The 24,734-nt window shown below is 43.9% G+C and overlaps 1 protein-coding gene across 2 annotated transcripts in view; it reads right to left on the bottom strand.

Annotated features, from left to right (window-relative positions):
• Nucleotides 1–23,378, bottom strand: part of REPS2 (RALBP1 associated Eps domain containing 2) — a 216,437-nt gene extending 193,059 nt beyond the window's left edge. For both annotated transcript variants that reach the window (XM_075852974.1, XM_075852973.1), the window contains exon 1: nucleotides 23,104–23,378. In XM_075852974.1, the coding sequence (XP_075709089.1) occupies nucleotides 23,104–23,304 (201 nt within the window). In that variant the 5' untranslated portion in view covers nucleotides 23,305–23,378. The remainder of the gene's footprint in view (nucleotides 1–23,103) is intronic.
• Nucleotides 23,379–24,734: the final 1,356 nt, after the last annotated feature.

The following is a 24,734-nucleotide window of genomic DNA, read 5'->3' on the forward strand; positions in this document are numbered from 1 at the left end:
GTGTGAACATACCCTTAATGGTTGGTAGGGGATCAAATACTTATTTCTCTGTGCACAATGCAAATAAATATATATAATTTTGACTATGTGATTTTCTGTTTTCTTTTTAAATATAATCTCTCACTAGTAAAATTAACCTAGCCTAAAAATTCTAGACTGTTCATGACTTTAACAGTGGGCAAACTTACAAAATCAGCAAGGGATCAAATACTTATTTCCTTCACTGTATGCTTGTTAGCTATAAGAATAAATTTTGCACTATAATTATACAAAGTAGATTTTAAGATCTCCCATTTATCAGTTTATAGGTTAATCAAGAAGTCCCATGTACCCCAAAATGGTAGCAATGCAGTCCCACAAAAAACAAGCCCTCATATGGCGACATGGATGGAAAAATCAAAAAGTTATGGCTCTTGGAAAGTGGCGATGCAAAATAAAATTATTTTAGTTCAAAAGTGTTTTTATTGTGCAAAAGTAGTAAAACATAAAAAAACTATACATATTTGGTATCGTCGTAATGACCCATAGAATAAAGGTAGCATGATATTTATGCCACATGGTGAACAGCGTAAATTTAAAATGCATAGAACAATGGCTAAACTTATATTTTTATACCACCCCCCAAAAAAGTTAATAAAAAAATTCTATATACCCCAAAACGGTGCCATTGAAAAATACAGCTAATCCCCCAAAAGACAAGTCCTCATATAGCCATGTCAACGGAAAAATCAAAAAAGTTATAACACTTTGAATGGGACGATAGAAAAACTAAAAAAAAATGCTTGCCATTAAGGCCCAGAATGCATGCAGGGGGAAGGTGTTAAAGGGGACCTGTCAGCTCTCCTCTGTTTTAAAAAAAATATTTGAATTTTCAATAATATACCAATTCTGGAGCATCTTTTTGTAGAACTAGGTGAGGTGCCATTTCTCTGTATTCCTCCTAAAACATTTAAGAATAAATTGACAACTGGGTGTTACCATTTGGAGGTATGTCCCCAAACAGTCTGACATTGTCCAATTATTACAACCTTTTAGAGTCCTGAAACCTTATAGAGGTTTTACTCCCTATTAGACATTAAACCTATCAAAACAGCTCAGGAGCTTCAACAGCCAAAATAACATCACTCATAGATATAAAATGTATATATTTTATTACATACAAAATCCAGTAAAAACATACACAAACAGATCAACGATGGAAAAACTAAAAATTCTGTTACAGGCCGGAATACAAGGTAAAGAGAGGTGAGTGCAGGGTAATAAATAAATTGTGGTAAAAGTATAGTACTATATGACACACTATACTGGATTTTCACCTGTATGGTAAGGCCAAAAGGAATAAGGTTAATAAGCAAGAGTACAAATGGAATAGGGAGGGAATGCAGTGTGTGTAACAACAAGAGATGCATAGAGTCTACAACGCGTGTTGGGGCGCCTGCAGACACGGTGTGAGTCACTACTGCGCGAGTGAGTGCTTAGAAGTCTCTTTCTTAGTCAGCGCTATTTAGTGTAACTTGTATTTAACCTTTGCATCTTGGTCTACTCGACATCTGGAGACTATACATCTCTTGTTGTTGCACACTCTGCATTCCTTTCCTATTAGATTTACCTCATTCCCTTTGGCCCTCTATTTCTGGTTACTGCCATTTTGAAATCACATTCATATTTAACCTTATTCCGGGACCCATTTCTTGGGGGTGGCCAGACCATACAGGTGACTATCCAGTAACTATAACTATAGTAGTGTCATATAGTACTATACTTTTAGCACAATTTATTTATTACCCAGCACTCATCTCTGCTTACTTTGTATACCGGCCTGTCGCAGGATTTTTAGTTCTTCAATCCTTGTTCTATTTGTGTATGATTTTATTAGATTTTGTATTCAATAAGACTGTAATGACCGGGGGGTAGGGAAACGGACAAGTGAGCCCTAATCTACCCGCCACTCTGTCCCTGCCTACTTGCAACGACCCGCCCTAGGCGACGGGGTACAACTGGGCGGCGGTCCCTGCACTCAGTAAGTGCACGACAAACACGACAAACATACAAGGGAATACAAGCAAGGGAAAGGGGCAGTTGCCCACGGCAACACCGTGAGCAACCAGAGTGGTGAACGAGCCGAGTCAAGCCAGGAGTGTGCGAGGTACCAAACGAAGAGCAGAAGAGTAGTCAGTAAGCCAGGGTCTGTATGGAGCAGGAACAAAATAGAAGGAGCTGTAGCTGGGCCAGGAAACCACACGAAAAAGAATAACAAGCAAGGAGGAACAGGAAATGCAGGTATAAATAGACAGAGGGCGGGAGCTAGCTGAGTCTGGCCAGGCTGCGATAGGCTCTCCCACTCCTAAGCCTGCCAGCCTGAGTGGTGGAAGCTGGAGTCAGTCTCAGGGATGTAGATTCAGGTGCTGACTGATTAATTAAGGGAGTTAACCCCGAAGCTGTGCCTGGCAGATCCTTTACAGTACCACCCCTTTTATGAGGGGCCACCGGACCCTTTCTAAGTGGACCTGGCTTACTGGGGAAACGCAGGTGGAACCTCCTGACCAATACCCCAGCGTGAACATCCCGGGCGGGTACCCAAGTCCTCTCCTCGGGCCCGTAACCTCTCCAATGGACCAGGTACTGGAGGGAGCCTTGGACCATCTTGCTGTCCACAATCCTGGCCACCTCGAATTCCACCCCCTCAGGGGTGAGGACGGGAACAGGAGGTCTCCTCGAGGGAGCCAAGGACGGGGAGCAGCGTTTAAGGAGGGAGGCATGAAACACGTCGTGTATACGAAAAGACGGGGGTAACTCCAGCCGGAAGGAGACAGGATTGAGGACCTCAATGACCTTATACGGCCCAATAAACCGGGGAGCAAACTTCTTGGACGGAACCTTGAGACGCAAGTTCCTAGACGACAACCACACCAGATCCCCGACCATAAACATGGGGTTAGCAGAACGTTTTCTATCAGCCTGAGTTTTTTGTACGCTCTGGGACGCCTCTAGGTTCTTCTGAACCTGGGCCCAGACTGTGCACAGTTCCCGATGAACGACCTCTACCTCGGGATTGTTGGAACTACCAGGTGAAACGGAGGACAACCATGGATTAAACCCAAAATTACAGAAAAAGGGAGAGACCCCTGACGAGTTACTGACCCGGTTATTAAGGGAAAATTCGGCGAGGGGAATGAATGAGACCCAATCATATTGACAGTCAGAGACAAAACACCTTAAGTATTGTTCTAGAGATTGATTAGTCCTCTCCGTTTGACCATTGGTTTCAGGATGGAAGGCAGAGGAGAAGGACAGATCAATCCCCAACTTCATACAGAAGTCTCTCCAAAACAATGAAACAAATTGTACCCCTCTGTCCGAAACAATATTGACAGGGACCCCATGGAGACGCAGGATGTGTTTGACAAACAAGGTAGCCAACGTCTTGGCGTTGGGTAGTTTCTTGAGGGGCACAAAGTGGCACATCTTACTGAAGCGGTCTACCACCACCCACTTGCCTTGGGATGGAGGCAAATCGGTGATAAAATCCATGGAGATATGTGTCCAAGGTCTCTGGGGAATGGGCAACGAACGCAGTAAGCCCGCTGGTCGGGACCTGGGAGTCTTGGACCTAGCACAAACCTCACAAGCGGCGACGTAGGCCTTAACGTCTTTAGGCAACCCAGGCCACCAATAATTTCTGGTAATGAGGTGTTTGGTACCCAGGATGCCTGGATGACCAGATAGTGCGGAGTCATGATTTTCCCTAAGTACCCTTAGCCGGAATTGCAGGGGAACAAACAGCTTGTTCTCAGGAAGGTTCCCGGGAGCTGAACCTTGAGCAGCAGCAATTTCAGAGACTAAATCAGAATCGATCGAGGAAATGATTATACCTGGAGGCAAAATACAAGCAGGATCTTCCTCCGAAGGAGGGCTGGCCATGAAGCTACGCGACAGTGCATCAGCCTTAATATTTTTAGACCCAGCCCTATAGGTAACCAAAAAATTGAATCTGGTAAAAAATAACGCCCATCGAGCTTGTCTCGGGTTTAGCCTCCGGGCAGATTCTAGGAAAACCAGATTCTTGTGGTCGGTAAGGACCGTTACCTGGTGTCTAGCCCCCTCAAGGAAGTGGCGCCACTCTTCAAATGCCCATTTAATGGCTAAGAGTTCGCGGTTGCCAATATCATAGTTACTCTCAGTTGGCGAAAACTTCCTGGAGAAGTAGGCACAGGGGCGGAGATGGGTGAGGGACCTGGTACCCTGGGACAAGACAGCCCCCACTCCCACCTCAGATGCGTCAACTTCCACGATAAATGGCTCCATTTGGTTGGGCTGAACCAGCACCGGGGCCGAGATAAAGCACTTCTTAAGGACCTCAAAAGCCTGGACAGCCTCAGGAGGCCAGTGGAGGAGATCAGCACCTTTGCGAGTGAGCTCCGTAAGAGGCTTAGCGATGACCGAGAAGTTAGCAATAAATCTCCTGTAATAATTAGCGAACCCCAAAAAACACTAACGCCTACAGGGAGGCAGGTTGGACCCATTCCGCCACAGCCTGAACCTTGGCGGGGTCCATGCGGAATTCATGAGGAGTGAGGATTTGACCCAAAAATGGTATCTCCTGTACCCCAAACACACATTTTTCGGTTTTGGCAAACAGTTTGTTTTCCCGAAGGACCTGGAGCACCTTCCTGACATGCTCAATGTGGGAGGACCAGTCCTTGGAAAACACCAGTATGTCATCAAGGTACACTACAAGAAATATCCCCAGGTAATTTCTCAAAATCTCATTTATGAAATTCTGGAAGACCGCAGGGGCATTACACAACCCAAAGGGCATGACGAGGTATTCGAAATGGCCTTCGGGCGTGTTAAACGCAGTCTTCCACTCATCCCCCTCTTTGATGCAAATAAGGTTATACGCCCCCCGTAGATCCAATTTAGAGAACCATTGGGCCCCCTGAACCTGATTAAAGAGATCAGGAATTAAAGGAAGGGGATACTGGTTCCTTACCGTGACCTTATTCAGGCTACGGTAGTCAATGCATGGCCTAAGACCACCATCCTTCTTCCCCACGAAGAAGAAGCCAGCACCTACCGGAGAAGAAGAGGGGCGAATGTAACACTTGGCCAGGGATTCCTGGATATACTCTCTCATGGCTTCACGTTCGGGACAAGAAAGATTAAATATCCTACCCTTAGGAAGCTTAGCTCCTGGTACCAATTCGATAGCGCAATCGTATTCTCTATGAGGAGGTAACACTTCGGAGGCCTCCCTAGAGAAAACATCAGCGAAGTCCTGAACAAACTCGGGTAGCGTATTCGCCTCCTCAGGGGGAGAAATAGAATTAACAGAAAAACATGACGTACAACATTCATTACCCCATTTGGTTAGCTCCCCAGTATTCCAGTCAAACGTGGGATTATGCAACTGCAACCAGGGAAGGCCTAGAACCAAATCGTACGATAATCCCTGCATCAACAGTACAGAGCATTGCTCCAAATGCATGGAGCCAACAAGGAGTTCAAAAACAGGGGTATGCTGTGTAAAATAACCATTAGCAAGAGGAGTGGAGTCGATACCCACTACCGGGACAAGTTTAGGCAAATCAATCAGAGGCATAGCAAGAGACATAGCAAATTCCACAGACATAATATTAGTAGAGGACCCTGAATCCACGAAGGCACTGCCGGTAGCAGACCTACCACCAAAAGAGACCTGAAAGGGAAGCAAGATCTTAGTACGTTTCCTATTTACTGGAAATACCTGTGCGCCCAAGTGACCTCCCCGATGATCACTTAGGCGCGGAAGTTCTCTGGCTGCATTCATACGCTTAGGACAGTTGTTCACTTGATGCTTGTCATCCCCACAGTAGAAGCAGAGACCATTCTTCCTGCGGAATTCTCTACGTTGTTGGGGGGACACGGAGGCCCCGAGTTGCATAGGTATCTCTGAGTCTTTCCTGGAGGAACGAAGCAACGGAACTTCGGGAGGCATCATGGGGGAGTCGGAGGAGAAAACACATAAACGTTCATGTTGTCGTTCCCTGAGACGTCGGTCAAGTCGTACCGCTAAAGCCATAGCCTGGTCTAGGGAGTCAGAAGAGGGATAGCTAACTAGCAGGTCTTTCAGGGCATTCGACAGACAGAACCTAAACTGGCACCTTAAGGCAGGGTCATTCCACCGAGAAGCTACGCACCACTTCCTAAAGTCAGAGCAATACTCCTCAACAGGTCTCTAACCCTGACGTAAGGTCACCAGCTGACTCTCGGCAAAGGCAGTCCTGTCAGTCTCATCATAAATAAGTCAGAGAGCAGAAAAGAAACAATCAACGGAGGAAAGTTCAGGGGCGTCAGGAGCCAAGGAGAAGGCCCACTCTTGGGGCCCTTCCTGGAGCCGGGACATAATTATACCCACCCGGTGGCTCTCAGAACCTGAGGAATGAGGCTTTAAACGAAAGTAAAGCCTACAACTCTCCCGAAAGGAGAGAAAAGCCCTCCGGTCCCCTGAGAACCGGTCGGGCAACTTGAGGTGGGGTTCAAGAGGTGCAGTGAGGGGAACTACCAAGGTAGCATCAGGCTGGTTGACCCTCTGAGCCAGGGCCTGGACCTGTAGGGAGAGACCCTGCATTTGCTGAGCCAGGGTCTCACGGGGGTCCATAGTGGTGTCAGGGACCAGGGTAGACTAGGTATGGGCTTGTTATTAAGTAATGACCGGGGGGTAGGGAAACGGACAAGTGAGCCCTAATCTACCCGCCACTCTGTCCCTGCCTACTTGCAACGACCCGCCCTAGGCGACGGGGTACAACTGGGCGGCGGTCCCTGCACTCAGTAAGTGCACGACAAACATACAAGGGAATACAAGCAAGGGAAAGGGGCAGTTGCCCACGGCAACACCGTGAGCAACCAGAGTGGTGAACGAGCCGAGTCAAGCCAGGAGTGTGCGAGGTACCAAACGAAGAGCAGAAGAGTAGTCAGTAAGCCAGGGTCTGTATGGAGCAGGAACAAAATAGAAGGAACTGTAGCTGGGCCAGGAAACCACACGAAAAAGAATAACAAGCAAGGAGGAACAGGAAATGCAGGTATAAATAGACAGAGGGCGGGAGCTAGCTGAGTCTGGCCAGGCTGCGATAGGCTCTCCCACTCCTAAGCCTGCCAGCCTGAGTGGTGGAAGCTGGAGTCAGTCTCAGGGATGTAGATTCAGGTGCTGACTGATTAATTAATGGAGTTAACCCCGAAGCTGTGCCTGGCAGATCCTTTACAAAGACATATACCTTTTATATCTATGAGTGATGTTATTTTGGCTGTTTAACCCCTTCAGGACTGAGCCTGTTTTGGCCTTCAGGACGAAGCCGATTTTTCAAATCTGACGTGTCACTTTATGTGGTAATAACTCCGGAATGCTTTTACCTATCCAAGCGATTCTGAGATTGTTTTCTCATGACATATTGTACTTTATGTTAGTGAAAAAATTTGGTTGATAAATTCAATATTTATTTGTAAAAAACACCAAGATTTGGAGAAAATTTGCAAAAATTAGCATTTTTCTAAATTTAAATGTATCTGCTTGTAAAACAGATACTAATACCACACAAAATAGTTACTAGTTAACATTTCCCATATGTCTACTTTAGTTTGGCATCGTTTTTTGAACATTCTTTTATTTTTCTAGGACGTTACAAGGCTTAGAACTTTAGCAGCGATTTCTCATATTTTCAAGAAAATGTTAAAAGGCGATTTTTACAAGGACCAGTTCAGTTCTGAAGTGGCTTTGAGGGCCTTATATATTAGAAAGTCCCCATAAATCACCCCATTTTGAAAACTGCACCCCTCAAAGTATTCAAAACAGCATTCAGAAAGTGTATTAACCCTTTAGGCGTTTCACAGGAGTTAAAGCAAAGTAGAGGTGAAAGTTACAAATTTCATTTTTTTTTTACAAAATTTATTTGTAATACATTTTTTTCTATACCACAGAAGGTTTTACCTGAGAAATGTAACTTATTATTTATTGCCCAGATTCTGCAGTTTTTAGAAATACCCCACATGTGGCCCTAGTGCGGTAATGGACTGAAACACCGGCCTCAGAAGCAAAGGAGCACCTAGAGGATTTTGGGGCCTACTTTTTTTTAGCATATATTTTAGGTACCATGTCAGGTTTGAAGAGGTCTTGTGGGGCAAAAACAATAAAGACCCCCAAAAGTGACCTCATTTTGGAAACTACACCCCTCAGGGAATTTATCTAGGGGTATAGTTAGCATTTTGAACCCACAGTTTTTTTGCTAAATTTATTTGAATTAGTTTGTGAAGATGAAAATCTACTTTTTTTCTGAAAAAAACTTAGAAATTTTAAATTTTTTCAAGGAATAAAAGAGAAAAACACCCCAACATATGTAAAGCAATTTCTCCTGATTATAGCAATACCCCATATGTGGTAATAAACTGCTATTTGAACCCACAGCAGGACTCAGAAGGGAAGGAGCACCATTTGGATTTTGAAATTCTGATTTTGCTGGAATAGTTTTCAGTGCCATGTCGCGTTTGAAATGCACTGGAGGGAACAAAATAGTGGAAACCCCCGGAAAGTGACCCCATTTTGGAAACTACACTCATCAAGGAATTTTTCTAGGTGTAAAGTTAGCATTTTGACCCCACGGTTGTTTTGCTGAATTCATTGGAATTATTCTGTAAAGGTAAAAATTGACTTTTTTTCTGAAAAAAGGTAGCCATTTTTAATTTTTACAAGGAATAAAGGAGAAAAAGCACCCCAACATTTGTAAAACAATTTCTCCCGATTACGGAAATATGCCATATGTGGTAATAAACTGCTGATTGGACCCACAGCAAGGCTTCGAAGGGAAGGAGCGCTATTTGGCTTTTGGAGCTCAAATTTAGCTGAAATGGTTTTTAGGTGCCATGTCGCATTAGCAAAGCCCCTGAGAGGCCAAAACAGTGGAAACCCCGCAAAAGTGGAAATTACACCACTTAAAGAGGCTCTGTGACCAGATTTTGCAACCCCTATCTGCTATTGCAGCAGATAGGCGCTGCAATGTAGATTACAGTAACGTTTTTATTTTTAAAAAACGAGCATTTTTGGCCAAGTTATGGCCATTTTTGTATTTATGCAAATGAGGCTTGCAAAAGTACAACTGGGCGTGTTGAAAAGTAAAAGTACAACTGGGCGTGTATTATGTGTGTACATCGGGGCGTTTACTACTTTTACTAGCTGGGCGTTCTGATGAGAAGTATCATCCACTTCTCTTCAGAACGCCCAGCTTCTGGCAGTGCAGATCTGTGACGTCACTCACAGGTCCTGCATCGTGTCGGCCACATCGGCACCAGAGGCTACAGTTGATTCTGCAGCAGAATCAGCATTTGCAGGTAAGTAGCTACATCGATTTACCTGCAAACGCCGATGCTGCTGCAGAATCATCTGTAGCCTCTGGTGCTGGCTCGTCTGACACGATGCAGGACCTGGGGAAGTGACGTCACAGCGTGATCTCTCGAGAACACGGCTGTGTCTGCACTGCCAGAAGCTGGGCGTTCTGAAGAGAAGTAGATGATACTTCTCGTCAGAAAGCCCAGCTAGTAAAAGTAGTAAACACGCCCCGATGTATGCACATAATACACGCCCAGTTGTTCTTTTACTTTTCAACACGCCCAGTTGTACTTTTGCAAGCCTCATTTGCATAAATACAAAAATGGCCATAACTTGGCCAAAATGCTCGTTTTTTAAAAATAAAAACGTTACTGTAATCTACATTGCAGCGCCTATCTGCTGCAATAGCAGATAGGGGTTGCAAAATCTGGTGACAGAGCCTCTTTAACAGGTTCCCGACCGCTGGCCGTAAATATACGGCCAGCGGTCAGGGTCTCTAAAGTCCGGCGTATAGTATATATACGGCCGCACTTCAGAGACTGTGCACGCGCGATCGCGTGCACACAGCTCTATGCCCTGGCTGTTGCTAACAGCCATGGACACTGGGCAGAATGTCAGGGGTCAATCTTTTGGCCCCTGAACATGTGATCGCTGTGACAACCAATCACAGCGATCACATGCATTTCTGCATAGAAAACAGTGTGCACGCGATCGCGTGCACACAGCCCTGTGCCCTCGCTGTTACCAACAGCTCTGGGCACTGGGCAGAGTATCAGGGACCAATCTGATGGTCCCTGAACATGTGGTCGCTGTGACAACCAATCACAGCGATCACATGCATTCCTGCTTATAAAACAGTGTGCACGCGATCGCGTGCACACAGCCCTGTGCCCACGCTGTTACCAACAGCTCTGGGCACTGGGCAGAGTATCAGGGACCAATCTGATGGTCCCTGATCATGTGGTCGCTGTGAAAACCTATCACAGCGACCACATTTGTTTTATTTTGACTTTTCTGGCAGTAAATCTCCTGCCTCTTTTCTTCTCCTCAAACATTGTTTCAGTTTGAGGAGAAGAAGAGACTCGGGAGAATTGCTGCCAGAAGAATACAGTGAAAAAAAATACAGTTACACTAAAACATTCTCTGTATAGATAGATTTCTATCTATCTATACAATCTATCTATCCATCTATCTTTTTTTCTATCTATCTACCTTTCTTTCTTTTATTCTATTAGAATAGGCAGGTAGGGAGTATATAATTATATATATATCCACATATATATAATATATATAGCAATAGCGGTTTATTTTTTTGTTAGCGGTAGTGTAGATATATATAGCAGTTAGTTTGTGTGTTTTATAAAAAAAAATAAAAAAATTTGTTTAGTTAGTGTTAGTGTTAGTTACGTTATGGCGAGGAAGTTGTTTAGCGCCGAGGAGGCATACGCCATGCTGTGGTCTGAGTCGGAGACCGCATCAGAGATGGCGTCCGAGATGGAACCTGTTTTAGGTAGTGACGATGACAGCGTCACTTCAGGTTCATCTTCAGGGGACGTTGTCCCTGATGCAGTCGAAACTGCAGAACATGAAAGCGCAGGGCCAAGTAGCGCTGTAGCACGGGACAGCCTGGTCCCTCCAGTCCAGGCTCTTGTATGGGCACCTGCCCCATCTTTTGGGCCTAGAATCCACGGATTTACGGCCACTCCTGGCATAACCGTGGACAATACAAATTTTGTCCAAATGGATTACTTCCATTTATTTATAACGGACGACATCCTAAATCAGATTGTCCACGAAACAAATTTATATGCCACGCAATATATAAGGCAGAAACCTTCATCCACCCATGCCAGAGATTGGACGCCCACCAATTTGCAGGAATTAAAAAATTTTTTGGGGCTCACCCTAAATATGGGTATTGTCAAAAAGCCCTCCATTAGGTCTTACTGGTCAACAAGACCCGCCCAAGCCACCCCAGTATATTCTGCAGTAATGCCCAGGTCTCGTTATGAGACAATAATGAGGTTCCTCCACTTCAATGACAACGCACAGGCCCCCCCAAGTACCGATGCAAACCGGGATCGGTTGTTCAAAATAAGACCGCTAATAAATTCCCTGAATAATTTATTTCTGCAACTCTACACCCCTGAGCAGAATGTAAGTGTGGACGAATCCCTCCTCAACTTTCATGGCAGACTTAGCTTTCGCCAATATCTACCTTCCAAAAGGGCAAGATATGGCGTTAAGCTCTACAAATTGTGTGAAAGCGGGTCAGGATATACCACCGCCTTCAGGATTTATGAAGGGCGGGACCGCACAATAAATGTTCCTGGATGCCCCCCTGATCTTTCCACCAGCAGTAAGATTGTGTGGGAGATAATGCAGCCTCTGCTTCACAAGGGGTACCACCTGTACTGTGATAATTTTTATTCGAGTGTGCCCCTGTTTAGGCATTTGCATGCTGCAAGGACTGGGGCATGTGGTACCATGCGCAAAAACCGAATTGGTTTTCCACAGCAATTAGTGGGGAAGCGCATGTTAAAGGGGGACTCCTGTGCTTATGCATCTGAAGAATTGCTGGCGGTCAAGTTCAGGGATCGCAAAGATGTGTATGTGCTAAGCACGATTCATACCGCAGGAACAGTGGCAGTGAGGGAAAGAGGGGCAACATCGGACAAGCACAAACCAGTGAGCGTGTCCGAATATAACAAGTACATGGGGAGGTGGATTTAAGCGACCAGGTTTTACAGCCCTATTTAGTAAAACGCAAAACTAAAACCTGGTACAAAAAGGTGGCCATTTATTTGTTACAGGTGGCCATCCACAACTCATTTGTGCTCTATAAAAAAAACAGAGGCAGAGACACATACCTGGATTTCCAGGAAAAAATTATTGAAGGCCTCATTTTTGATGTTCAGGACACCCGAGAATGCCCCCAGTCTGAGGATGTCACGCGACTGACTGAAAGACACTTCATCAGTCGGATTCCCCCAACAGCAACCAGAAGCAACCCCCAGAAAAAGTGCCGCGTCTGCAGAAAAGACGGGCACCGCAAAGATTCCCGATATTTCTGTCCCTCATGTCCCTCGCAACCAGGCCTGTGCATTGAGCCATGTTTTAAAAAATACCACACTGTTCTGAATTATTAGATTTTAGTTAATTTGTTGAAAATATATTTGCCCTACATTACGTTTTTATTTTTCCCATGATTTTACTCCAAGGGTGAGGGAGGGAATGGGTGGGGGGTGGATGTCATGTTTGATGTTTTCTAAAGTTCATCTGCTGGAGAGCTCCATTTGCATTAACCTGCAATTTCTTATTTTAGAAAACCCCAAAAAATAAATTCCCATTATACCCCTAGATGAATATTTTGGGATTTCTGCTTCAAGAGCAGATATTTTGGAAGTGTTATAGAAACTCTGTTGAGTTTTGTAAAACCAGCTTTGAAAAAAAGCGATTTGTGAAATAATCTTCTTCTATCCTCCGCCCTCCTACATCTCTATGTGATAAATAAGACACACATATTTGGTATCCCCATGCTCAGGAGAAGTGGCAGAATGTGAACGGAGATTAATTTTGGCCGTGGTCTATGCCGTGTGTGAAAAATGCTGGTATAAACTGACGAATTTGCTAAAAAATTGCTAATTTTATTTTGATCCATCTTATTCAAGAAACTTTCAGAAGAAAACTGGACTGTCTAAAAATATGATAAACCCCTTGAAGGAAACCTTGTGGGGTCTACTTGTGTGAATGAAGTCATTTATGGGGTGATTCTAATCTTTCAGCAGCATTAGGCCCCCCAGAAAACAGTATGCGGCTCTAAAATCAAATGCAAAATTCCTGGACCGAAAAGGCCAAAAAGCCTCCTTTTATGCCAAGCCCTGGCACATGCCCGCACAGCGAATAAGGCACACATATTTGGTATCCCCATGCACGGGAGAAGTGGAAGAACGTGAAAGGAGATGAATTTTGGCCGTGGTCTATACCGTGTGTGAAAAATGCTAGCATAAACTGACGCATTTGCTAAAAAAGTGCTGATTTTATTTTGTTCCATCTTATTCAAGAAACTTTCAGAAGAAAACTGGACTTGCTAAAAATATGATAAACCCCTTGAAGGAAACCTTGTGGGGTCTACTTGTGTGAATGAAGTCATTTATGGGGTGTTTCTAATGTTTCAGCAGCATTAGGCCCCCCAGAAAACAGTATGCGGCTCTAAAATCAAATGCAAAATTCCTGGACCGAAAAGGCCAAAAAGCCTCCTTTTATGCCAAGCCCTGGCACATGCCCGCACAGTGAATAAGGCACACATATTTGGTATCCCCATGCACGGGAGAAGTGGAAGAACGTGAAAGGAGATGAATTTTGTCCGTGGTCTATACCGTGTGTGAAAAATACTAGCCTAAACTGACGCATTTGCTAAAAAAGTGCTGATTTTATTTTGTTCCATCTTATTCAAGAAACTTTCAGAAGAAAACTGGACTTGCTAAAAATATGATAAACCCCTTGAAGGAAACCTTGTGGGGTCTACTTGTGTGAATGAAGTCATTTATGGGGTGTTTCTAATGTTTCAGCAGCATTAGGCCCCCCAGAAAACAGTATACGGCTATAAAATCAAATGCAAAATTCCTGGACCGAAAAGGCCAAAAAGCCTCCTTTTATGCCAAGCCCTGGCACATGCCCGCACAGTGAATAAGGCTCACATATTTGGTATCCCCATGCACGGGAGAAGTGGAAGAATGTGAAAGGAGATTAATTTTGGCCGTGGTTCATACCGTGTGTGAAAAATGCTAGCATAAACCGACGCAATTGTTAAATTCTTGCATTTTTTTCCAATTTTGCCCACTTTAGAGAAAAAAAAATAAATGATATATACTGACAAATGCCACTAAAACAAAGCCCTATCTGTCCTTTAAAAAGAGTGTAAAATTCAAAGATGAACTTTATTCACCTGCTGAGTTATAGTCATCTAAAGAAGCGCGTAGCAAAATTGTGAAATTTGCTCTGGTCATTTAGCTGTAAAACAGCCTAGTCCTTAACCGGTTAAAGAATCTATCTAGGGATATAGTGGGCATTTAGACCCCACAAGTCTTTTGCAGGATTTATTAGAATTAGGCCGTGAATATGAATATCAACATTTCTTCCACTAAAATGTTGCATTTTTTTCAATTTCACAAAGGATAAAGGGGGAAAAAGCACCCCAACATTTGTAAAGCAATTTCTCCCGAGTACGGCAATACCCCACGTGTGGTCATAAATGGTTATTCGTTAGAAAGTAATTAACCCTTTCTGAACTGATCCATTTTTTTTTTTTCCTTTTTAGTTTTTTCCTCCCCGCGTTCCAAGAGCCACAACTTTTTTATTTTTCAGTCAATAGAGCGGTGTGAGGGCTTATTTATTGAGGGACGAGCGGTCGTTTTTATTGGTACCATTTTTTGGTACATACAACTTTTTAAGCACTTTTAATTACATTTTTGGGTAGAGCCAAGGTGACCAAAAAAACAGCGATTTTGCAGTTTTAAATTCTTTATTTTTCACATGAGACGCTCCATACATCACCCCCCACACTAAGACATGCTATGTTGTGGTGCGTGAAGGGGTTAATGCGCAGCGCATGGTGCGGAGTGAAAATTAAAATTTTCCACTCATATGCCATTTTAGTGCACAATATGTTATGCCCAGTTTGTGCCACTGAAGACAAATACCTCATAAAATATTAACCGGGTTCTCCCGGGTATGGCGATGCCATATCTGTGGACGTAAATTGGTGTCTAGGCACGCTGCAGGTCTCAGAAGGGAGGGACGCCATTTGGCTTTTGGGGCGCAGATGTAGCTTGGTAGTTGTTCTGTTTGGGGTTTTACTGGTGTTTCAGTTTATAATGTGGGGGCATATGTTATCTGTGCGGGGTAAATCAGGGTATAATAAGAGGGTATAATAATGCCGTAAATAAATAGTAATTCGCAGATATGTGGCCGGTGTCGCACTTATAAATGGCGCCCGATCTTATCTGCTTTTGGACACTGCAAATTTTGCATCGCCATATTCTGGGAGCCAGAACTTTTATATTTTTTCACCACCGGAGCTGTGTGAGGGTTTATTCTTTGCGGGACAATCTGTAGGTTTTCATTGGTACCATTTTGGGGTAGCAGAAATTTTTTTGATCACGTTTTATTCCATTTTTTGGCAAGCAAGGTGACCAAAAACCATCATTTCTGACAATGTTTTTTATTTGTTTTTTATGGCCTTCACCCTGGGCTATAAATGACCATTTTACTTTATTCTGCGGGTCGATACGATTACGGCGATACCAGATGTATATAATTTTTTTATGTTTTGCAGCGTTTGTGCAATAAAATCACTTATTTATAAAATAAATTATTTTTTCTGTCACCCTATTCTGAGAGCCATAACTTTTTTATTTTTCAGTCAAAAAAGCGGTGTAAGGGCTTGTTTTTTGCGGGACGGGATGAAGTTTGTATTGGTACCATTTTGGCGTACATGCGACTTTTTGATCACTTTTTATTGTATATTTTGGGAGGGTTGGTAACCAAAAAATTGTGATTCGGGCACTATTATTTTTTTCGCGGTGTTCACCGTGCGGGAAAAATAATATTACAGTTTTATAGTTGGGGTCGTTACGAACGCGGCGATACCAAATATGTGTACTTTTTTTAACGTGTTAAGTCTTTTATTATAGGAAAAAAAAGCATTCTTTGTTTATGTCACTTCTAACTTTTATTTTTACACTTTTTAAAAACATTTTTATTATCTTTTTTTTTTACTTGTCCCACTAGGGGACACTTAGACTTGCAGCTCTGATCGCTGCTGGAACACATTACACTACACGCGTAGTGTAATGTGTTCTAACTGTCATTGTGACGTAACAGTCACACTGACAGGAAGCATCGGAGGACCGGCCGGAGCCTGATCCTCCGAGGCTTCCGTACATGGCAACCCAGAGGTCATGGTCTGGCCTCTGGTTGCCATGATAAGGATCGCCAGCCCCCGCAAATGCATGTGGGGGGCTGCCGATCCGCTGTAAACCTCTTCGATGTGGTGATCGCAATCGACCACCGCATCGAAGGGGTTAATTGCCGATTTCAGCGGCGACAGGCCGCTGATCGGCAACGGGGAGAGCAGGGCTGACACCCTGCACAGTTAACCGCCGCTGCGGTGTAGCGCCGCGCGGCGGTTAACTGTTAAAGCGCGGACGTAACTGCACGCCCAGGTGCGCGAAGTTACTGCTCACCTGGACGTGCATTTACGCCAAGGTGCGGGAAGGGGTTAAGCTCCTGAGCTGTTTTGATAGTTTACTGTCCAATTCTTGTTGTCAGACTGTGTAGGAACAAGCTACTTTGGCTGCGGAAAAGGTAACACCCAGTTGTCAATTTATTCATACATTTTCATGAGAAATAACACAGGAATCACACATCGCAGTTTTAAGAAAAGATGCTCGCTCCAGCATTGTTATTTCATGGGGCATACAAGTGTTTACTAAAATAAACATGTCAGTAAAGCTGATAGGTCCTCTAATAAAAAGTTTAGCAAATTTCTAATATTTTTTTTACCACTTTCGGAACATTTTTAAGATTTCTTTTTACTGACAGTGGATGAAAACATTCTGGTTTACATCCAGAGGCTGAAAACGTGTACATAGCTAGTCCTGCTCTCATCTGAGAAGTGGATAGAATTGTATCTAGTCTAGTCAATGCTCTGTGAACCAAACATATTGGACTCAAGACTGATACATTTAGCAAACATTGTATGAAGAGATTTGTGCTAGTGATAAATTCAGTTCACAGAGAATTGCCTAGACTGTATACAAATGTATCCACTTCCCCGCTGTGAGCAGGACCTGACCGCAAACAAAGACATTGGAAATGCTGAGGAATTGAAACACTTTTTACACTTGAAGATAAATTGGTAAAAACGAGCTCCGTTTAACTGCAGTTGTTAAAGTGAATGGGAAAGTGCTGCAATACATTGCACATCCGCCACGAAAGTTTAGACGTGTGAAGGTACGAACAGGAATGAAACCTAGGTAAACAATGAAAAGGCTGCAGCGCTCTTACAACTTTTGCGCTTTTTCTTATGACTCGCCAAGTTTTGAAAGTGACTCAAAGTGGGCATGGTCTTCAATGAGACATCGTTTTACTCAAGTATAAAGTCTGGAAATGGGGGAAATTTTGGTACAAATCTACACCTGCTCGTAGAAGGTGTAGGTTTGTTTTTCTGCCTCTCAGACAGTGCAAAAAAAAACAAATTTAATGAGAGAAATGCATCTTTTAATAAATTCAGAACAAATTACGAAAACTCTCTCTTTTACTAAGACTGGCTTGTCTTAGTAAATGTAGGCCATAGTCTATTAGAAAGTTGTGGAACTTTTAATTTATACAGTGAGAAGAACTCCAGCAATTTTATTTTTATTTGCCTATATAGTGCAGCATAGGCTACTATTAAAGAATAATGTAGAGGCTCTTGTGTATGCCTTGTGTATGCCTGTATTAGTTGATGTGCCATTTATGGGTTGTCTGCCATCTTGGTTCCTTCTTTCCCTCTGTTATGGTTCCCCTAATGCATCCTACATTTCCCATGATACTTCTGGCTTTGCAGAGGCAGAAAGGGTGGAGTCTCATCACACTGCACTTGCTCTGCTCTGAGTACTATCTAAGTGCGGCAAGTGATAGATCAGTGACATAATTTATGTCCTCGCACTGCAGTCTCAGTGTATTCCTATGTGATGCAGCTTCAGCCTATCTACTCTGCATTCTGCTTGTAATAGGTTTTTCCATGTCATAACATCTCATAGAAATACACTGGAGATTTTGCACACAGCACTCACTTATAGTATAGACAGGCAGTGTGAGTCAGGGGAGTTTATAACTCTGCAGCTAATCATTGTATGGACTCACCCTTTATATCACTGCACTCCTGTTTCCTTAGATAGGGCAGAAATGATCTCTTCAGCAGCACCATAAGCATAGGGGACATATAGAGAAACAAGGAGGGTGAAGCTGGGTTAGAAAGAGAGGTGTCTCAGAGCTAGCAGGATGGATTTGATTGGTGATGGTGTAATCCTATATTTCACAGGAAGTCATCCACACAGGAGAAAATGACTTCCTTTCTACACATGAGGTCATTTTCTATTTTGGTAGTCAGACAGAGATCACATGACACAGATGCCCAAAAAGGGTTAGAAATTTATAGATGCAACTGAGATAGGAAAAAACAAAGGACACTGCTAGGATACTGCTGGTGAGTTAGCATTATATAGGCAAAATAATAATTTGATGACAAGCTTTTTTAAGCAATTCTAATGAGTCAACTTAGTTACAGAGACAGTTCAAATAAATTCAGTATAAAGTACAAATATCAGCAAAACACCAGAAATTTCCAATGAATGGTCTTCAGGCGTTTGCTGAGATTCATGTTTTGCACTACCTTCGAAGAGAATAGAGATACATGCACAATCTCAGTTCAATGTTCACAGCGCCTGAAGTATTTTCAGACAAGTTTTCTCATGTCTCATTCTGTATCAGTACTATAAATGTTTACAAGTGTCTGTAATAACACTTTTGAATAACACTCTCGTGTTTTATATATTTAAAGAAGACCTTCAGTGGAAACACAACTTTCCATGTCTGTATTCCCCACCTGATTACATACCACACTTTACACTTCTTTTATGTATTCTGTATTAACTTTTTGAACTGCTGCCTTGTCTGTGCTCTAAAAAAAAGTCTCCATCTTGATTCTTAGATTTCCCCAGGTTCCTCTTCCTCTCTGCTTTGCTATCAATCCCATAATGCTTCAGCACAGCATCAGATGACCAGCTAAAGACCATACAATTTCTGCATTCTGGGGGACACTGTGATTATCATTCGCTCTATATTCTCCTAAATAAGCTGAGAAACCATAAGTATACAGACAGGGAGGCTGCACTATATTCTTCCACATTATACATGTGTGACAGGAACCTGTCTAAGTATCAGGGGTAGCTGAAGAAAGAAATTTGTGTGCCCCCCCCCCCCCCCCTGTGCAAAACTTATGTGGTACAGCAACTTCTGAATCCTGTGATGGGTGACACATAGTTCTCCATAAAATCAAGTGGAGAAAGCGTGTCGCCGAGCCGGATTTACACTGCTACTAAGCAACCATCCCAGTCTGATATATAGAAATAGAAGCAGCAATAAAAATTACAGGTGCATACTTGCCAACAGTCCTGTATTTGCCGGACTGTCCCGAATCTACAGAGACTGTCCTGGCAAATTACTGTCCCGGGACTTGTCCCGGCAACTGCTACATTCAATTGTATCTGCGTCCTTAGGACACAGATACAATTGAATATTATGGCAGAGCAGGAAACTGAAAAAATGGGGAGAAACCTCCAGCTCACCAAATCCTGCGTCCCAGCCTGACACCTCGCACGGATCTCTGAAGTCATTTCTTGCCATGACTAAGAGCACGGTCGGTGCTTGAAACGCGTAGGCTCTGGCACACGCCCGCACCATCAACCATCCTGGGACTGCGTCTCGGTCTACATTTTATATCTTCTATTGCCAATAAAAGTGGGATCCACGTATCCTTTTTATCCCGACACAGCGCTGGATCATTTCTCCTTTTTTCTCAGAGCAGGAAACTATCTGCTTCCTGCTAAGCCATTCACTCCTCCTGGAACGCCGGAATCCTTGGCCAAAGCATTGCCGATGTGATGGCCGGGGATTCCGCTCATAATCAGAGCCCCTGACTTCACTGTCCATATTAGGGCAGTGACATCAGGGCAGGGCACCTCCTACAGCGGAATCCCTGGAAAAAGCCTTGCCGATGCTCTGGCCTCGGATTCTGCTCATAGTCGGAGCCCCTGACTTCACTGTTCATATAAGGGCAGTGACGTCAGGGCAGGGCACCTCCCTCCTGCAGCGGAATCCCCGGCCTGAGCATTGCCGATGCTCTGCCTCGGATTCCGCTCATAGACGGAGCCCCTGACTTCACTGTCCATATATGGACACTGATGTCAGGGGCTTCCCCAGAGAAGGAGTCCCAGAGCAGAGACAATACTAGCGCTCTGCTCAGAGACTCCTGCTCTGGGGAAGCCCCTGACAACACTGTCCATATATGAACAGTATGTCAGGAGCAGAGCATGAGTCCCAGGCAGAGTGCTAGAAGCGTTCTGCTCCAGTACTCCGGCTGGGAAAGCCCCTGACATCACTGTCCATATATAGACAGTGATGTCAGGAGAAGAGCAGGAGTCCCAGGCAGAGTGCTAGTAGCGCTCTGCTCTGGGAATCCGGCTCTAGGGTTTCCCCTCACATCACTGTCTATATATGGACAGTGATGTCAGGAGCAGAGCTGGAGTCCCAGGCAGAGTGCTAGTAGCACTCTGGGGTTGCCTCTGACATCACATTCCGCTCCAGGAGGATCCCCTGACGTCACTGTCTATGGGCAGTGACATCAGGGGCTCCTCCAGCAGAGAAATGTGTGGCATCATCTACAGGGGGCTGTGTGGCATCAAGTATAGGGGGGCAGGGTGGCATCAAGTACAGGGTTCTGTGTGGCATCTACAGGGAGGCTGTGTAGCATCATTTACAGGGAGGGCTGTGTGGCATCATCTACAGGGGGCTGTGTGGCTCTATCTACAATGGGGCTGTATGGCACTATCTACGGGGGGCTGTGTGGTACTATCTACAGGGAGGCTGTGTGGTACTATCTACAGGGAGGCTGTGTGGCACTAGCTAAAAAAACATGTGTGCCACTATCTACAGAGGGCACTGTGGGGCCATGTGGCACCATCTACAGGGGGCACTGTGGAATTATCTACAGGAAGCGGTGTGTGGCAATAACTACAAGGAGCAGTGTGTGGCAATATCTACAGGGAGCAGTGTGGAGCACCATCTATAAGGGGCACTGAGTATGACACTATCTACGCTGGTTTTTACACTACCAGTAGTGATCAGCACATATCGCCTAGCCCTAGTGATAAAGTGAGACATCACCTGCCTGTATACAACCAGAAAACCAGAGAGAGATACTGGCTGCCAAAATATTTGCCAGCCAAAACAAGTGCAGACATTTTTGTTCGTTTTATTTGTATGCATAAATTCTGGAAAGCCACGCCCTTCAGATAAACCACGCCCACATTGGACACACCCACCAAAGTAGCCACACCCTGAGTGTCCCTGGAAAAAAAATCAACTGTTGGCAACTATGCAGGTGAGAGACTGACACATTAAATACCATAATCGTACATATGGGAAAGTTTAGTTTTGGCCAGAGTGTCTCTTTAATATTGTGCTTTATGTACCAGTCATTAAGGGATTTGTTAGGAAACATCTGTCCCTTTAAGATTGCCATGACTACTAGTCTAGCTTCTGGGCGGCTCTGGTTTTAGTTGCAGAGCCTATCCCAGATTCTCTGTCTTTCTTCCTATCAGATTAAAGTGTAGAGTATTTAGTTCTGGTTTGGTTCTGTGTTCTTTGCTTGTGATTCTCCTTATTTACATGTGTTTGATCAAACTCCTGATTATACCCTGTACCTTTGACTATTTGATCTTTTGGAACTGGACCTCGGCTTGTCTCTGGATTTACCCCTTGCTTACTGATTTGGACATTCTGCTCCCGGCTGGTTTTGACCTCTGCACTTCCTGATATCGGGAACCCCAGCGATCACCTGTAATCGGTGGGGAAACCTGGTAGTAAGTGTTTAATTTCCCTGCAGCGCCACCACAGGAGAAATTAAGCATTTCACAGTGTCTGTTCAAATCAATGGGGTATCTGTTTAGTGGAGGACAGATCTGCCAGAGCTACAGATTCTCTCCACGCTGACCAAAAGATGAGGATCCTGAACAGGGGACCCCCACTATTAATCCAGAATTCCCTAATAGGTTTATGAAAATGGAACCAAACAAGCTCTTTAGTGAAGTTAGCCATATCATGAATGGCTTCCAGACGTTATTTTCATCTCCACTGGCTGCACTACCTAAAAAATAAATATAAATATAATATATATATATATATATATATATATATATATATATATATATATATATATATATATATATATATATATATATACATAAATGCACCTGGACATCACTTCATAATGTCTACTGCAGTATAAATTATTAAGTCAGAATGAGGTTTTTCCAATTTATATAAGAATGTGTTTTTGAAGCCCCTCTAAGAGGTAGAATGTCTACAATGATATATTGTTAGTGATTCTTCTATTACTAATGTTGTTTTATGAGTCCTGTAGGAAGCAGATGCTTTAAGGACTAATGTAAATCAATAATAAAAAAAAGAAAGCACGAAAACAAAATAACATTATAGGCACTCTTCTTTTTCTGCAATAATTATAAATAATGGGCCAAGACTAAAACAGACCTATAATTATTTTTCATCAATGTGGTCATAAATGGGTTTATTTAACCAAAGCAAGCGTATCCCTCCCAGGAGAAATCTATACTCCATTATATGCTGCTCAGCAAAGTAAGCCTAAAAACAACCTGAGCAGACTGGTAAAACAAGTGCATTAAGAAGAGGCCTAACTGGTCCAGTAACTCTGTAAAATTCTAGGTAAGGTCACCAGCATGCATTCGACAAGCTTCTCATTGTTTCATGGGATCATAGTAAATACTTTATACTGCCATTTCCACCCTTGAAATTGAAGAAATCAATAATTGAGCAACTATCAACAAAATATTAAACCAAATCTCCAATGGGTGAGAATACCTGTCCCACTATTGAGGACTCACCTGGTGTAAAGTTTCAGCTGGAAGCTGGGATGCCATAAACAACTCTGCCACTTTGCTGCTATCAGCTGCCAGTCTTGAGGATCCTTCAACTTGGCACAAGGAAAAAAGCTCTGAGTAACGTTTCTGCTCATTGTCACTGAGAGGTAGATAGTGTGCTCCAGCTGCTTGACCAGCAGACACCACTGGAGGTCCTGGATCCATAGAGCAGCTCCTATCTGACAATCTCAATTTAAGCAGCCCAAGCCAGTGAATCAGAAGTACCTTCTCTTTCTATGGTTGTCACCCTCTTCCTGTGCTCTCTCAACAAGAGGTAAAGAAGCTGAAAAGAGGAGGTGTTACTACTGCAGCTGGTGAAACATCCCTCTCTGCATTGCTGCTGCTGGGTGTCCACAGCTCAGCATTTTACTCATATAGCTCTTTGCTGCCCCCTGCTGTCCACATCAAACTCACCAACTGCTGTGTGTTTCTAAATCAGTAGAGAAGTAGCTAGCACTAGTAAAATTGATTGTTAAATACAAATAACATTGAACTTTATCTTGAGGAAAGATCCGGTAATAAAACAGTATTATTTATAAAATTACTCCAATGCGGTTTTTATTTTATTTTTTTCCAGCACAGACTAGTGTAAAAGTAAAGATATACTGTATGATATGCATTCAGGGCCAGCTACAGGTTTATGTGGGCCCTTGGGCAACACAGACTTAGTGGGCCCCTATGTGGGGGAACTCACGGCGGCAGTAAAATGCCAAAAATCATCACTTTATGCCCCCATATAGACGTTAGACCCTGTTTATGCCCCCATATAGAAGTTAGACCCCAAGTTTGTACCCCCATAAATTTAGTGCCCTCTGTAGATAGTGCCGCACAGCCCCCCCTCCCAGGTAGTGCCACACAGCTCCTGACGTCACTGTCTATATATGGACAGTGTTGTCAGGGATAACCCCAGATCCATAGTCCCGGGCAGAGCACTACTAGCACTCTGCCTGAGAGTGGCGTAGCTAAAGGCTCATGGGCCCTGGTGCAAGAAATCAGCTTAGGCCCCCCTACCCCTCCCCAACATCACCAGACCCCTTTGCACGCCTATGCCCAGCTGCCTTGCCCGACAGACCCCATGAATGCCCCCACAGTATAATGCCCCCATGGCTGCCCCACAGTATAATGACTACCCATAGCTGCCCCACACAGTATAATTCCCCCCACACAGTATAATGCCCCCCATAGCTTACCACCACAGTATAATTCTCCCTATAGCTGCCCCCCACACAGTATAATGCTCCCCATAGCTGCCCCACACACAGTATAATGCCCCTATAGCTGCCCCCACAAAGTATAATGCCCTCATACCTGCCCCCACAAAGTATAATGCCCTCCATAGCTGACCACCACAGTATAATGCCCCCATAGGTGCTCCCACAGTATAAAGCCACCACACAGTATAATGCCCCCCATAGCTGCCCCCACACAGTATAATGCCCCCATAGCTGTCCCATACCGTATAATGCCCCCCATAGCTACACCATACAGTATAATTCCCCCCATAGCTGCACCATACAGTATAATGCCCCCCATAGCTGCACCATACAGTATAATGCCCCCCATAGCTGCACTATACAGTATAATGCCCTCCATAG

Source organism: Rhinoderma darwinii, chromosome 2, assembly GCF_050947455.1.
Source record: "Rhinoderma darwinii isolate aRhiDar2 chromosome 2, aRhiDar2.hap1, whole genome shotgun sequence".
NCBI lineage: Eukaryota > Metazoa > Chordata > Amphibia > Anura > Rhinodermatidae > Rhinoderma > Rhinoderma darwinii.